The sequence below is a fragment of the Zootoca vivipara genome, chromosome 7 (assembly GCF_963506605.1).
Source record: "Zootoca vivipara chromosome 7, rZooViv1.1, whole genome shotgun sequence".
NCBI lineage: Eukaryota > Metazoa > Chordata > Lepidosauria > Squamata > Lacertidae > Zootoca > Zootoca vivipara.
The window spans coordinates 37,890,021-37,903,613 of record NC_083282.1 but is presented as its reverse complement, the minus strand read 5'-3'; the positions used below and the strand labels follow the sequence as shown (position 1 = coordinate 37,903,613).

General features: G+C 41.6%; 1 protein-coding gene across 1 annotated transcript in view; it reads right to left on the bottom strand.

Annotated features, from left to right (window-relative positions):
- C8B (complement C8 beta chain) overlaps positions 1-13,593 on the bottom strand; it is a 40,188-nt gene that overhangs the window by 5,727 nt on the left and 20,868 nt on the right. The window contains exons 5-9 of the mRNA XM_035123144.2: positions 10,862-10,994; positions 10,127-10,324; positions 6,303-6,543; positions 2,229-2,357; positions 729-892 (exon numbers count right to left, since the gene is read on the bottom strand). Of these exons, the coding sequence (XP_034979035.2) occupies positions 729-892; positions 2,229-2,357; positions 6,303-6,543; positions 10,127-10,324; positions 10,862-10,994 (865 nt within the window). The remainder of the gene's footprint in view (positions 1-728; positions 893-2,228; positions 2,358-6,302; positions 6,544-10,126; positions 10,325-10,861; positions 10,995-13,593) is intronic.

Here is a 13,593-nt window from a genome sequence, read left to right as displayed (position 1 = left end):
TTAAAGCTGAATCGATGAAATTTTCACTTTCCAAAACAAAAGTGTAGCCATCCTTCAACATTCACATATCCAATTTTTGCAATGCAGTTCTCCAAATAAACAATGTTTGTATAAATGCATATATATGGGGTAAGCATGCATAAAAATGAAGATATTGGGGGGAAATAACATGCAAAAATATATTTGGGAAATTGCTTGCAAGAATGTTAAAGCTGCATATAAAGTTGTGTTAAGAGAAATTTGCACGAGAACACTAATGAATTTTCACGAGGATAATTGCACATTGCTGCAAAATGTAGAGAACTGAATTTATGATCAGGGAAATGAGAAAGAGGGAACTGAAATTGACAGATCCTCCAATCTCTACTCCTGAATTGGGTGGAAAATGCTTGTTTTTTTTTTTTAAAAAAAGGATGGAGACACCTTCCATGAGAGCACCCAACCCTTAGGAGAGGCATGGGAACTCCTTGGGGAATTCAGGGCACAGTAACGTAATCTCCTACTGACCGCTTCCAATCATTACTCTGGATAGAAACTAATGTGAATTTTAATTGATCATGACTTTTCTCTTTCAATCATGCAAACAAATTTATTTTCCCATCTTGATTACATCACAGTTTCAAATCCAACGTGAAAATTTGAAATTCACATACTTAAATTTGTACAAGCCTTGTATCCCCAAACACATTTCAGTGTGTCAATATAGCGTTGTGATTGCTTTATATCACCTTCATCCGGATGATTTCAGGGTTGTACTGAACAGCATCTCCCCACTCTTGCATCAGTTCTGCAGTGGGCAGGTCTTTGTAAGCAAGTGTTGCTATATGTTCGCTTGCACCTCCACGAACAAGGGCGACAAAGTCCTCCACAAATTTCCTTTCTGCTGTGTTATCTGTAGAGGCACAATTAAACACATCAATTCAGATTACATGTGTATCCGTGCATGAATATTTATCATCTGACAACTGTAACATCAAGCAATGATTTGGACAAGTGGAAAGAGCTCCTGCATACAATGCTGCAGACAGAATGCCATCCTTCCTTCTAATAGTGAACCCAGGATGTTTCAGAAGGATAGGAAAGGGAAAGGAATGCTCTTTCCCTTTCAAGCTTTCCAGAATCTATAAAGAAACTCCCTGGCAATAAAATCCCCTGATGATAAAGCTTCAAAATCTCAAGTTTGAACCTTTCAAACCTCTAGTGCAGGGGTCTGGAACCTTTGGCGCTCTAGATGTTGCTGAACTACAACTCCCAGAATCCCTGGCAATCAGGCATGCTTTCTGGGGGTGGTGGGAATTATAGTTTAGCAACGTCTAGAGGGTCAAAGGTTATCCACACCTGATCAAGTGTTAGTAGTATAGCACAGCAGGTGAAGTAACTTTTTTTTTAAGTGCCCATCAAGACTTCTCCACTCTTGAAACTTCCCCAACTCCAACCTGAATAGCACAAGATTCCTGCACCAGGCTGTCCAGAAATGTAAGGAGGAACACGCCACTTAGCAGCTTGGGACACTGCAATGTCCATTTGTATCACCTTAAATTTAGTACTGTTAAACTGGGGAAATATAAGCAATGAGCTGCATGTGAGTAAGGAATTATTCACTGTTTTATGCAATCATTTTAATTGTTTTTTAAATTGTATCTTTGTGATCTTCTAGATTAGCTCTCTGGTGTCCTGAAGAGATTTTGTCTTCAAGAGATTTTGGATCACAACACTAGTCTGCCCCAGCCAGCATGGCTATTCAAGTTGTTGTCTAAAACACTTGAAGGGCAACAGGTTGGGAAGTTCGCTTTAAGCCCTGTTTATAATTACTATTTCATAAAACTATCAAAGATCAGTCATGCCTTACTTTAAATTGATTTATTTAGTATGTCTTTGGTAAACTGCTGATGGCCCATTTTCTGCCTTCCTTTTATCTTTCTTCGTTTTTGTTATTATTTTAGTATGTTTTGAAGGATATATACAAGGGGCTGCTATTTTCTCTGTTTCCTATGTTTGTAACAATCACTGAAACATTATAGCAGCCCATTGTTTTTCAATGGACTGGTACATTTCAAAATAAAATACGCTTTTTACAAAACTATCTCCTGTAAAACTCACGTTTTATCAACAATTACAGTCACCTTTTAACAAAATTGTTTCCTTTTTGAAGCAAGTATTTTGTTCATGAATGAAATTTCTAAATTAGTGTGTGGGTTGTTCACATTCCTTGACCATGGTTCACTTACCTCCAATTTCTTTTAAAATGGCATCACAACCTGCAATTGATATTCCAGCCGATAGATAAACGCCATAAATATTTCCACCAACTTTGACTCCGTGATTTGTACAAGACTGGACATCGCTTAAAGAGTAGCCTTAAGGAGGGAGAGAGAGAGAGAGAACAATATTTATTAAAAGAAACCTATTTGGATCTGAAGTTTGTGTGAGTGTATGACACTTCTACTATCAGGAAGAATGCACCCAACCCCAGCTGCTCTGAGTGTCTCCTGACCCTCTGGATTAGTGTTTCTCAACCTTGGGCCCCCAGCTATTTTTGTACTACAACTCCCATCATCCCCAGCCACTGGTCCTGCTAGCTAATGATGATGGGAGTTGTAGTCCCAAAACAGCTGGAGACCCAAGGTTGAGAAACACTGCTCTGGATCCATGTTGCTGGGAATTGCAACAGAGACAGAAAATGGGAACATAGGAACAAAAGAAGCTGCCTTATATTGCATGAGACCTTTGTTCTATCTACCTCTGCATTGTCTGCAATGACTGGCTGTGACTCTCCAGCATTTCAGGTAGGTAACAATCCCAGCCCTACCTGGAGATGCTGGGGATTGAACCTGAAACCAGGCTTCCTCCACCTTGGCCTTCCAGATGTTTTTGGGCCTACAACTCCCATGATCCCTAGCTAGCAGGACCAGTGGTCAGGGATGATGGGAATTGTAGTCTCAAAACATCTGGAGGGCCGAGGTTGAGGAAGCCTGCCTGAGACCCTCTGTATGCAAAGCAGGTGTTTTCCACCACTAAGCCAAGGCCCCTCCCAATTGGCGTTGGGTAAGCAGAAAACAGCTAGAGAACACCCCAGGAGGCCATATAAAAGCAGGTGCCTACCTGTCTACTTGGGAGGAGGGGGAGTTTAACCCATTGCCCTACCATGGTCTTGATGGAATCAACCTTCTGTGCCTGCTATTACCAGTGGGAGGAAAGCTATCATTAGCAGCAACGGGAGCTTTCTCCCCCTTGCAAATAGTGTGGATGGGGCTTGTGCATGAGGTGAACAATGACGAGTTAAAACTCCCCAACTATTTGTTAAACAAACAAACAAACAAAGAACAGCTGCACAATGCCAAAGTATGTGATAAATATCCCATCTACCTTGGCCCTTAGAGAAAGACTTGGGCTACTATCTATATACTGTATCAATATCAATATCATCAATATCTATATATCTATCTATCTATCATCTAAACATACACACAATGAAGGATAAATTCTTCTTTAACAATAGCAGTGTAATATATTCCATTCCATTCTATCCCTCCACAGCTGTGTTTCCAAAGAAAATAGCACCCTTCACAAAGCAATCATGCTTAGATGAGGGATGGGGGAAGCTCTCATAGGCTCCAATGGGAGCTTCCTCTGGAAGTCTGTTTTCTATACAGGGGTGTGCAAAGCTGAGGTGGAGAGGCCACATACCAGATGTGTCATGGCTAGAGATGTAAAATTTCCGGAAATTTTGAAGCTCGGGGGGGGAAAACGGAAAATTTCGGAAAAATTGGGGGGGGAAAGCTACATTAGCACTTCTTCTTTTCTGGATTGAAAGTCATTCTGTTACTTTAGAAACATAAAATATAACTATGAACAATTTCAATGGGCATAAAATTATCACAACTAGCATATTAAAAATATAGTGTATCCAAACAGGAATTGAAATTTAACTTGTCATTCATCACTGTTTGCTATGTTTTGCCCATGAGACCTTATGTATTTCCTCATACTGATGTTGGTTGCTCTATATTTTCTTCCCGTGCTTTGAGGCCTAGTGAAGAGGAACAGAACCAATGCATACCACATGCATGCAAAAACAAAACTGAAACCTTTTTCTTTTCTGGTGACAACAGCCCCTCCTAAAGGAAGAAAGGAAGAAATGTATCTTGTTCTTGCATTGGAGAGTTCAGTTTGTAAGCTAGGACTTGCTTGTCCTCACAGAAATTAGAATTAGCTGATACCGTATGTATTTTTTTAAGAAATGATTTATAAAATATTTGAACCCCTTATCTTAAAATATTTTATTCATCATGTTAAAATAAAACATTCCATAATCTATTTTTTATTTTTTCAATTTTTTGGAAAAAACCCAAAAAGGCTTCAGGGAAAAAGTGGGGGGGGGGACCGTCCCCCCCCCCGAATTTTTTCGGTCCCCCCCTCCAGGCCTTCACATCTCTAGTCATGGCTCAGATATGGCCTAAGGGCTAGTAGTTCCCCATCCCTGTCCTATCCTCTTGCTATCCAATAAATGAGGAAACAGATTGGCTGAGATTGGAAGCACTGAATGAGGTTTTATCTTCATGACCAGGAATTTTACAGCTTCCCATCCCATCTCCTGAGCTCCCACATCCCCTGAAAACTCCCTGGGAAATGCTGCGGGACTTCCAGAGCATCAGCCACCACAGAAATGCTGGTTGCCCAGAAGTGCTTTGTTTGGCGTGCATACGCTTCTCTGGATCGGAGTCCTAGCATGTCATAGAGAGGAATCCAGTAAGACCTTCTACAGACAGTTTGTCAAGCTCCCGTTGCCAATGGGTAAACAAGAGACTGAAGCTATTGATTAACAGCCCAAAGCTCTCTTTGTTCTACACAACAAACACTAGCCCTTGTGAAAGCACCATCCATCAAGCAGTAAGAGCAATGTCAGATAGGAGAGCCGTCCCAGTAAATTATTTACCGCTCCTCAGAGTCCTACGATCTGTATGCTTACAGAAATGGAGAGGAGTGGCACAACTAGAAACCTTAGAGAACCTACAAGATTGAGAGGGGATTAGCTTCAGATTTTATCAATGGATTTAGCTACTTTATTGTTCTTGTGTTTCCGAGTCATTTTCAAGTGGTTGAAAAAAAAATACTTTTAACAGTGCAACCTTATACACCCCTGTGTACACAAAGCATGTCCCACAAAGTTAAATGCGGCTTCCTCCCTGGTACTTGATTATAGCTTAAATGGCCATCATTTCTGTGATGCTTATAGGCCATAGTCATCATACAGAAGCAACAAAGGAAACATGAAACATTGCAGATATTTCTGCATGATACCAACCTATGTGACAATAATTATCCCATACTAAATTTCCACTTATCACTTATTACTTCCTTGTTATAAATGCTGGGATTTTTTTTTAAATAAAAATCCACACCGTCAAGTAGTTTGCATTGATCTAAAATAATAAAAAGCAGCAAAATCAACAATCACACACTAAAATGTAAACAAAAAAACAACAAAAAAAACGGAGTCAGTATTAAAACCTGGAGCTAAAACAACAGAATAGCCTGGCAGAATTAGAAGCTTTTTAGACTTTCCAGAAAGGCCAATTGTATGCATCTGTCACACCTCCTTTGGGAAAGGATACCGTTGAAGGGAGCTGGAGTCACCACCAACTTCAATTTTGCCTTTCTTTGTGGCCGATCCTGTAACCTCATCTCAGCTCTTGGGGGTGAGGGAAATGAATACTGTATACAAGAAGGCATCGTGTCAGATAAATACCTTCCTTGTTCCTTAAGGGATTAAATATCAACACGACTTGTTACATTGCCTTTATTTATCTTGCTTCATACTCAGGAATGAAATGCTAGACTAAAAAATTAAATAATATATTTGCAAGTTTCCAAGGCCCCCAATGTAAATGTGCTGAGCTACAAGCCAAATGGTTAGGCCTTGAAAGTTCTGTGTCAAAATGATAACCGGGTCCCTTGGGTTCGGGAGTCAAAGATAGTGGGATTAGCAGCATCACACATAATAACAGTAAATGCTCAGATAAGACAGATGCTTTTAAAATCTGAGCAAATACTAACAAAGTCACCAGCAGAAAGATACAGACATGTAATCACAAATATTTGTTGCATTGTCATTGAAAAAGCCTGACAGTCAGCACCCAGCTAAATCAAACAAACAAATCTTTTTGCAAGAAAATGAATTAATCAGGTACCTATTGCTTTACTTAATTGTGTGATGTCAAATACCTGTGCTGGGTTCAGAACATTGTTCCACGTCAGCATAAAACAATCTGTTTTGTCTACAGCCATCTCTGCCCACATACCTGCGCTTTGAAGCTGCTCATTATTCAAGATCAAAGTATATTCATAAATTCCACCAAGGGTAGCTTCAGTAATGTAATGTGTTCCATAGTCTCTGTAGAGTTCTCGATATTCCCCATAGCTGTACTCTAAAGGCAAGCGAAGAAGTCTCTGGAAGAACTCATGGTGAAGCATTAAATTCCGACTCTTCGCTTTATATTGGGCAACTTCCAATTCGGAACGGGCATGGATAAATTTTCTTGACTAAATTGAAGCAAATGCATTCAAATGAGAGATAGGATCTTTGTAAAGTCTTCCACCATTGCATTACAGGCCCCCATATATATATATACTGTATATTTATACATTCATAGATATATTTACAACAATCTATGTTGCTGCTTGCATTAAATACATTTTGGAAATACAATAATATATGAAAAAAAATCACACTGAACCTCAGTATGAAATAAATGTACAAGTGATGTTGATGATGATGTTTTGACTGATTTATTACCTTCTACATTTGTTCAAGGTCACTTATAAACCACTACAAATAGATTTTAAAATGGTACAAAAATAACTGAAAATAGGTTTTAAAATGATACAAAATGAATACCTAAGGTTGGAAAAGTTGGTTGGAACAACAGCATCTGTAGCTGTTTCTAGAAAGCACAGGTATTCTCATAAAAGATTGGGGGGGGGGCGTGCACACATTCATTGCACCCATTCATCAGGTCTCATGGAGAATCTGCACATAATCCTTCCATGAAAAGAGAACTGTACACATTTCCTAGTCGGTATACAATCCTCCCCAATAGGCTGGGGAATATGCATAGATTGACTGAATTTTGTACATTCTCCAGCTGTTATTTTGACTGCATTTTGTACATTCCCCAAGCAATATGCACATTCCCCAGTCACTTTGCATAGTCTCCAAGAAGCATGACTTTTACCCCCTTGCATGTTCAGAAATGTCTGACATGTGCTCGCCAGGCTGCCTTTGGCCTACTGCCTAATCATACATGGCCCCCTGTGTTGGGAAACTAGCAGGAGTGGATTTAGGTCAGTGCATATGGGGGGAGGGCCATCTAAAAGCCCAGCAAGTGGGGCAATGGGCTTTGGGAAGGAGGTAGGAGGCTCCTAGAGTTCTTCCTTTTCCTTCCAAAAGCCTAGTTAGTGCTTTCCCAGCTTTGGGGAGGATGCGGGAGGGCTCTGGGACTGTCTTTGGGAAGGCAGTGGAGTGTGCCAAATTTTGGCTTCGCACAGGGTTCCATAGTACTCAAGCCTGTCCTGTGCTGCCCCACCAACCCTACTGAATAATCGTTCTGCATTGGGTGAAGCCAGAAATAACACTGAGTTGTATGGTAGTCTATGGACTTTGTGACAAAGATATCCAGACTCATGTCTAAGCCAAAAGTATGAGAAAATAATATAGTAGAGTAACCTTCAAGAAAGTTGTGCCAGCTAGATGTATATTTTACATCGGGGGAGGGGGATGTATGTACAGCCAACTAACTGTATTCACATGATTCATTCATCAAAATAAATCTTCAAGTTTAATTAGTGAATTAGAAATACACTAATGATTCCGGAACTGAATCAAATTTCCTAATGCACTTAATAATAATAATAAATAATAATAATAATAGTCATTGCTATTTTTTCTAGAAAAAGAGGTGCTGGAACTCACCATGAACACCTCCCTCATTCTCTTAGAATGGCAATGGCACCCACCTGAGAGGTGCCGAAACTGAGTTCTGGCTGAAAAAGAGCCCTTATAATTGTGTCGCCTACATATTCAAAGCTTATAACCATTTTTTAATTTTTTTTAAAAAAAAAATATTTAATTTTTCATATCATTGATAATAAGGTTTCTTCTTCCCATAATTCTATGAGCTGAAGCATTTGAGGATTTTGTAGTGCTGAAAGAGAGTCCCATTTTTAAAGTATTAAGTAGTTTTTTTCAAAATAAATTCTACCTGGATGGGTATCACCCTCACACAATAAAACTGCGAGTATTTTATGCAACCCACACTGCTTTCCTGAACAAGGCATTTCAGTGGATGCATCGACTTCCAAGGTGAATCAGCTTGCTTCAGTCTATAATTAAACTATGTAAGGCCTGCAAGCAGCTTTCATTATATATTACTGTCATGACTGCCCCGCAGCGGAATAGCTTGGTTTCTTTGATTCTGTTGCCATATTCTGAACTGACAGCACCTGTCTTGTTTCACCAGTCTAACATTAGCATGGCCTTTTATGCGCATGCTGACATCCCTCTGGAAATTCCAAGGACAGGAAGGCAGCCATCTCAGAAACTACCCTCGGAAAAACAGATTCTTAAGCAGAAGTGAGTGGTGGGGCACCAGGGCTTTGAACCCAGCCTTCCTGTCAAATTCCTATCATACCTGCAGGGTACCCTCACACATCCCCTGTAGCCTTATCCAACAAACAAAAATGCACACTTTTACATGGCTAGATCTTTTGCATACATCCCGCCTCAGACATTCATTCCAATTCCTTCACAGTATATATGCTTGCTGCCCATATATACCGCTGCACAACTTTCCTTCCATGGAACCTCTCTGAAATTATGGATCCGTGAAGTGTTCTGTTATTGTTTGTATGGCATTTTTATTTATTTATTTTTAAAGTATGTACAGTGGTACCCCGGGTTACAGACGCTTCAGGTTACAGACACTTCAGGTTACAGACTCCACTAACCCAGAAATAGTACCTCAGGTTAAGAACTTTACCTCAGGATGAGAACAGAAATTGCACAGCGGCGGCAGCCAGAGGCCCCATTAGGTAGAGTGGTACCTCAGGTTAAGAACAGTTTCAGGTTAAGAATGGACCTCCGGAACGAATTAAGTTCTTAACCCGAGGTACCACTGCATAGACCACTTTTCAGGGAGATCTCACAAAGTGGTTGACATAAGGTTATGACAATGATAGGCATCACTTTAAAAAGGGAAAGGAAAAAAGATTACCAACTTGTTTAGAAAAAAAACCTGTTATTGTATCTTCTTCGTTCCTCCTCGGGGCATGAGGTTATGTGATAGTTTGCATATAGGTTTATGATAAATCAATAAAAACATATTTATTTATTTTTTAAAGGATCATCTGTTTGGGAGGGGAAAGCAGATAAGAGTGTTTGGATTCAGGGCCCCCTAGCTGGTCCACACTGACACCAGAGACAACATGGAAATCCTACATATGAAGCCAGGACTGCAGAAGATGTGACCCAGCAAGTCACTGTAGCTGCAGCCACATCATACATTTAAAGCACTATGAACCTACTTTAAAGAGCTATGGCTTCCCCTCAAGAATTCTTGGAGCTGTAGTTTGGTAGGCGTGCTGAGAGTTGATTGGAGACCCCTATTTTATCCTCCTAGATCTATAATTTTCACACTTGCCACTGAAGAGGGATGGATTGTTAAACTACTCTGAGAACTGTAGCTCTGTGAGGGAAACAAGGGTCTCCTAACAACTCTAAGCACCCTTAACAATCTATAGCTTCCAATATTCTTTAAGGGAAGCCATGACTGTTTGAAGTGCAAAGATTGTGCTTTAAATGTATGGTGTGGACTGAGTAATGTGTCGGAATGATCCCAACCTGAACCATTGTTTTGGAGCTAATTCAGAAAGGGCGATGTGACAATAGAAAGAAATCTCTGAATATAGTGATTTTCAGCTCTAAATGGGGTGTGAAAACATTTGAGCAAAACTAAAAACACCCTTACTTTTCCTAACTTCAAAACACAGTGCACAGTGATTCTAAAACTGTCCATGCAACACAATTGCTCACTAAAATGAACCTAGAGTTAAGGAGAAGCATGTTTACCGTTGAAGAAAATCGTTTTGTCCTCTGAATGTACTTCTGGTACCTCTTGTCATCCTCACTGTAACTAAATTCAAACATGCCTGGTATTTTTATGCCAATGCTGAAGCTTTGTTGTTTCGCTTTTGCCTTGGAGACATTCTCTTCAAAACTTGAATAAGATTCATATTCAGTCAACGCAAATTCATATTTGCCTTTGGTCTAAACAAAAAACAAGAATAAGGAACTTTTTGTATCCTGATTCCATGCCTAAAGTTTTGTAGTTTTCATTCTATATATTTATTGCAAACCAATATTCTGTATGTGACAGCAAATAAATGACATCATAGTTAAATAAATACATAGTTGTCCACATGCAGACATATTTTACACATAAGGCATATGGCTTGTTGGTAGAAAGTTAAGTGCCTCAACAATATATCACAGAAATATGTATTGCTGATTCATTAAAAGAGAGACAGAATCCTTAGCTGCTTTGCTGAAAATATGAAAAATCCTCCTTATGAAGGAAAAATGCAACTCATAATACCTGATATTATCTGTGAAGAGGTCTTCTGGATTATCTCTAACACACATATGTAGAGTACTTGAGATAGCCCAAGTGACTTGGACTTCACATAAAACAAGTAAGCATAAAACATAAATATTTGGTTGAGCATTATTTTCACTTTAATAAATGGCTTGTTGTATCAACAATCCTAGGAATTTTAACTGCACACACAGCTCTTTCATACATACCTCTGCCAAATAGCTTTCTACATTGTATGGTTTTCTGAAATTGGTGTCTCTAATATACTGGGGAGAACATGCTCCAGCATAGTATTTATAGTCTAAAACCAATCCTTCCAGGTCGTTTGTGAAAATATTTAATCTGGGGAGAAGGGAAATGGATAAAGTTGTCATGCTTAGACATTGGCTATTCAAAGTAAGTTATACATCTTCTTTCGGCTACATATTTTAGTTCATATGAGGTCTGTAATCAGAGCATTCAATATTCTAGCCCAACTAACGAAGCAGTATCTGCAGGGGCGTAGCCAGGATCAAAACTAGGGGGGGGCAAGCCATGGTCGATCAGGGGCGGGGCCACAAAGTGGGAACGTGGGCGGGGCTACAGGGCCAGCTGGCCTGACGGCATTGTGGCGGCAGCGGCAGCGGCCACCTTGTGTTTCTGGGGCTGGCAGCGTCGGCGGCTACCCTGCTTGGCTGCAGAGGACGGGAGGGTCGGGCAGGCGAGAGGGGGCGGCAGGGCGGGCGAGGGCGAGGCAAGGCACGGCCGCAGTCACGACGGCTCCGAGGCGTTGCTGCATATCAGCATAATATTTCAACCATGTCGTGGGTTCAAGCCCCACCTTAGGAAAAAATTCCTGCATTGCAGGGGGTTGGACTAGATGACCCTTGTGGTCCCTTCCGACTACAATTCTATGATTCTATTGATATATTGCCATAGCATATGCATCATTCTGCTTTCTTGAATTGTCCTACTCCTAGGCATAGCAGCCAACTCCTAGAGGCCTAGATGCCTTCCCCCCCCAATTACTAGTAAATACCGTATTTGAAAGAGTCATCCCCCCCATGTTGGTGGGCTTTCTATGTGGGGCTTATCTGCCCCCCCCCGTATTTTATTAAGAATGGAAGAGGGAGGGAAGGAAGGAAGAAATAGAGAGAGGGATAACTCATATTTGTGGGTGCCTCTGGGTGACGCTGTGATGCTGGAACTCTGCAGCAAGAGGACGGGAGGGTCGGGCAGGCGAGAGGGGGTGGCAGGGCGGGCGAGGGCGAGGGCGAGGGAAGGCACGGCCGCAGTCACGACAGCTCCGAGGCGTTGCTGCATATCAGCATGATATTTCAACCATGCCGTGGGTTCAAGCCCCACCTTGGGGGAAAATCCTGCATTGCAGGGGGTTGGACTAGATGACCCTTGTGGTCCCTTCCGACTACAATTCTATGATTCCATTGATATATTATACTGTATAGCATATGCATCATTCTGCTTTCTTGAATTGTCCTACTGCTAGGCATAGCAGCCAACTCCTAGAGGCCTAGGTGCATCTCCCCCCCCCCCAATTACTGGTAAATACCGTATTTGAAAGAGTCACCCCCCATGTTGATGGGCTTTCTATGTGGGGCTTATCTGCCCCCCCCCCAGTATTTTATTAAGAATGAAAGAGGGAGGGAAGGAAGGAAGAATAGAGAGAGGGATAACTCATATTTGTGGGTGCCTCTGGGTGATGCTGTGATGCTAGAACTCTGCAGCAAGAGGACAGGAGGGTCAAGCAGGGGAGAGGGGGTGGCAGGGCGGGCGAGGGCGAGGCAAGCCAGGGCCGCAGTCATGATCACTCCGAGGCGTTGCTGCATATCAGCATAATATTTCAACCATGTTGTGGGTTCAAACCCCACATTGGGGGGAAATTCCTGCATTGCAGGGGGTTGGACTAGATGACCCTTGTGGTGCCTTCTGACTACAATTCCATGATTCTATTGATATATTACCATAGCATATGCATCATTCTGCTTTCTTGAATTGTCCTAGGCATAGCAGCCAACTCCTAGAGGCCTAGGTGGCTCCCCCCCCCCCAATTACTGGTAAATACTGTATTTTAAAGAGTCATCCCCCCCCATGTTGATGGGCTTTCTATGTGGGGCTTATCTGCCCCCCCCCAGTATTTTATTGAGGATGGAAGAGGGAGGAAAGGAAGGAAGAAATAGAGAGAGGGATAACTCATATTTGTGGGTGCCTCTGGGTGACGCTGTGATGCTAGAACTCTGCAGCAAGAGGAAGATACTGGTACACCTGTACAGGAGCCTTGGAAGCAGCTTTCTCTCTGCTTGATTTACAGCAGGCACGTCCAACAGGTAGATTGTGATCTACCAGTAGATCACTGGATGTCTGTGGTAGATCACTTCTAGATCACTGGCACCCCTAAAAAAAGCTCACCCAAAATTTTCCTCCTCCCTAAAAAAACCTGAACTATGACCTGAAGCCCTAAACAAAAATGGGCCTCCCTCCCTCCTAAAAGAAGCTCAACAAGTTTGACCTAAACCCCCAAAACAGGGCTTCCCTTCCTTAAAAAAAACTCAACAGCTTTGACCTGAACCCCCCAAAAGGGGGTAGATCACTCCCAGTTTTTAACTCTGTGAGTAGATCAGAGTCTCTTGGGAGGTGGCCACCCCTGATTTACAGTATACAGATGCAGGAGGAGGGGCAGGCTGGAACACCTGTGCTTTTTATAAACATCACTGTGTCTATCAAAGCTACAGCCCCCCCTTTCTTATTCACTTCCTTTTAGCCTTGCAGGGCCACCTTAGTCAAATTGAATCCTCTGCACCCTCATTAAATCGCCAAAAGAACTGTTAATGCGATCCCTGAATGCTCATTAACAGCTCCCACTGAAGAACAATAGGGTGAATAGGGTGAACCTTGCCTGAAGGGATATTCTTCTCCCTTGTCTTAACTGCTTAAGTACTGGTAG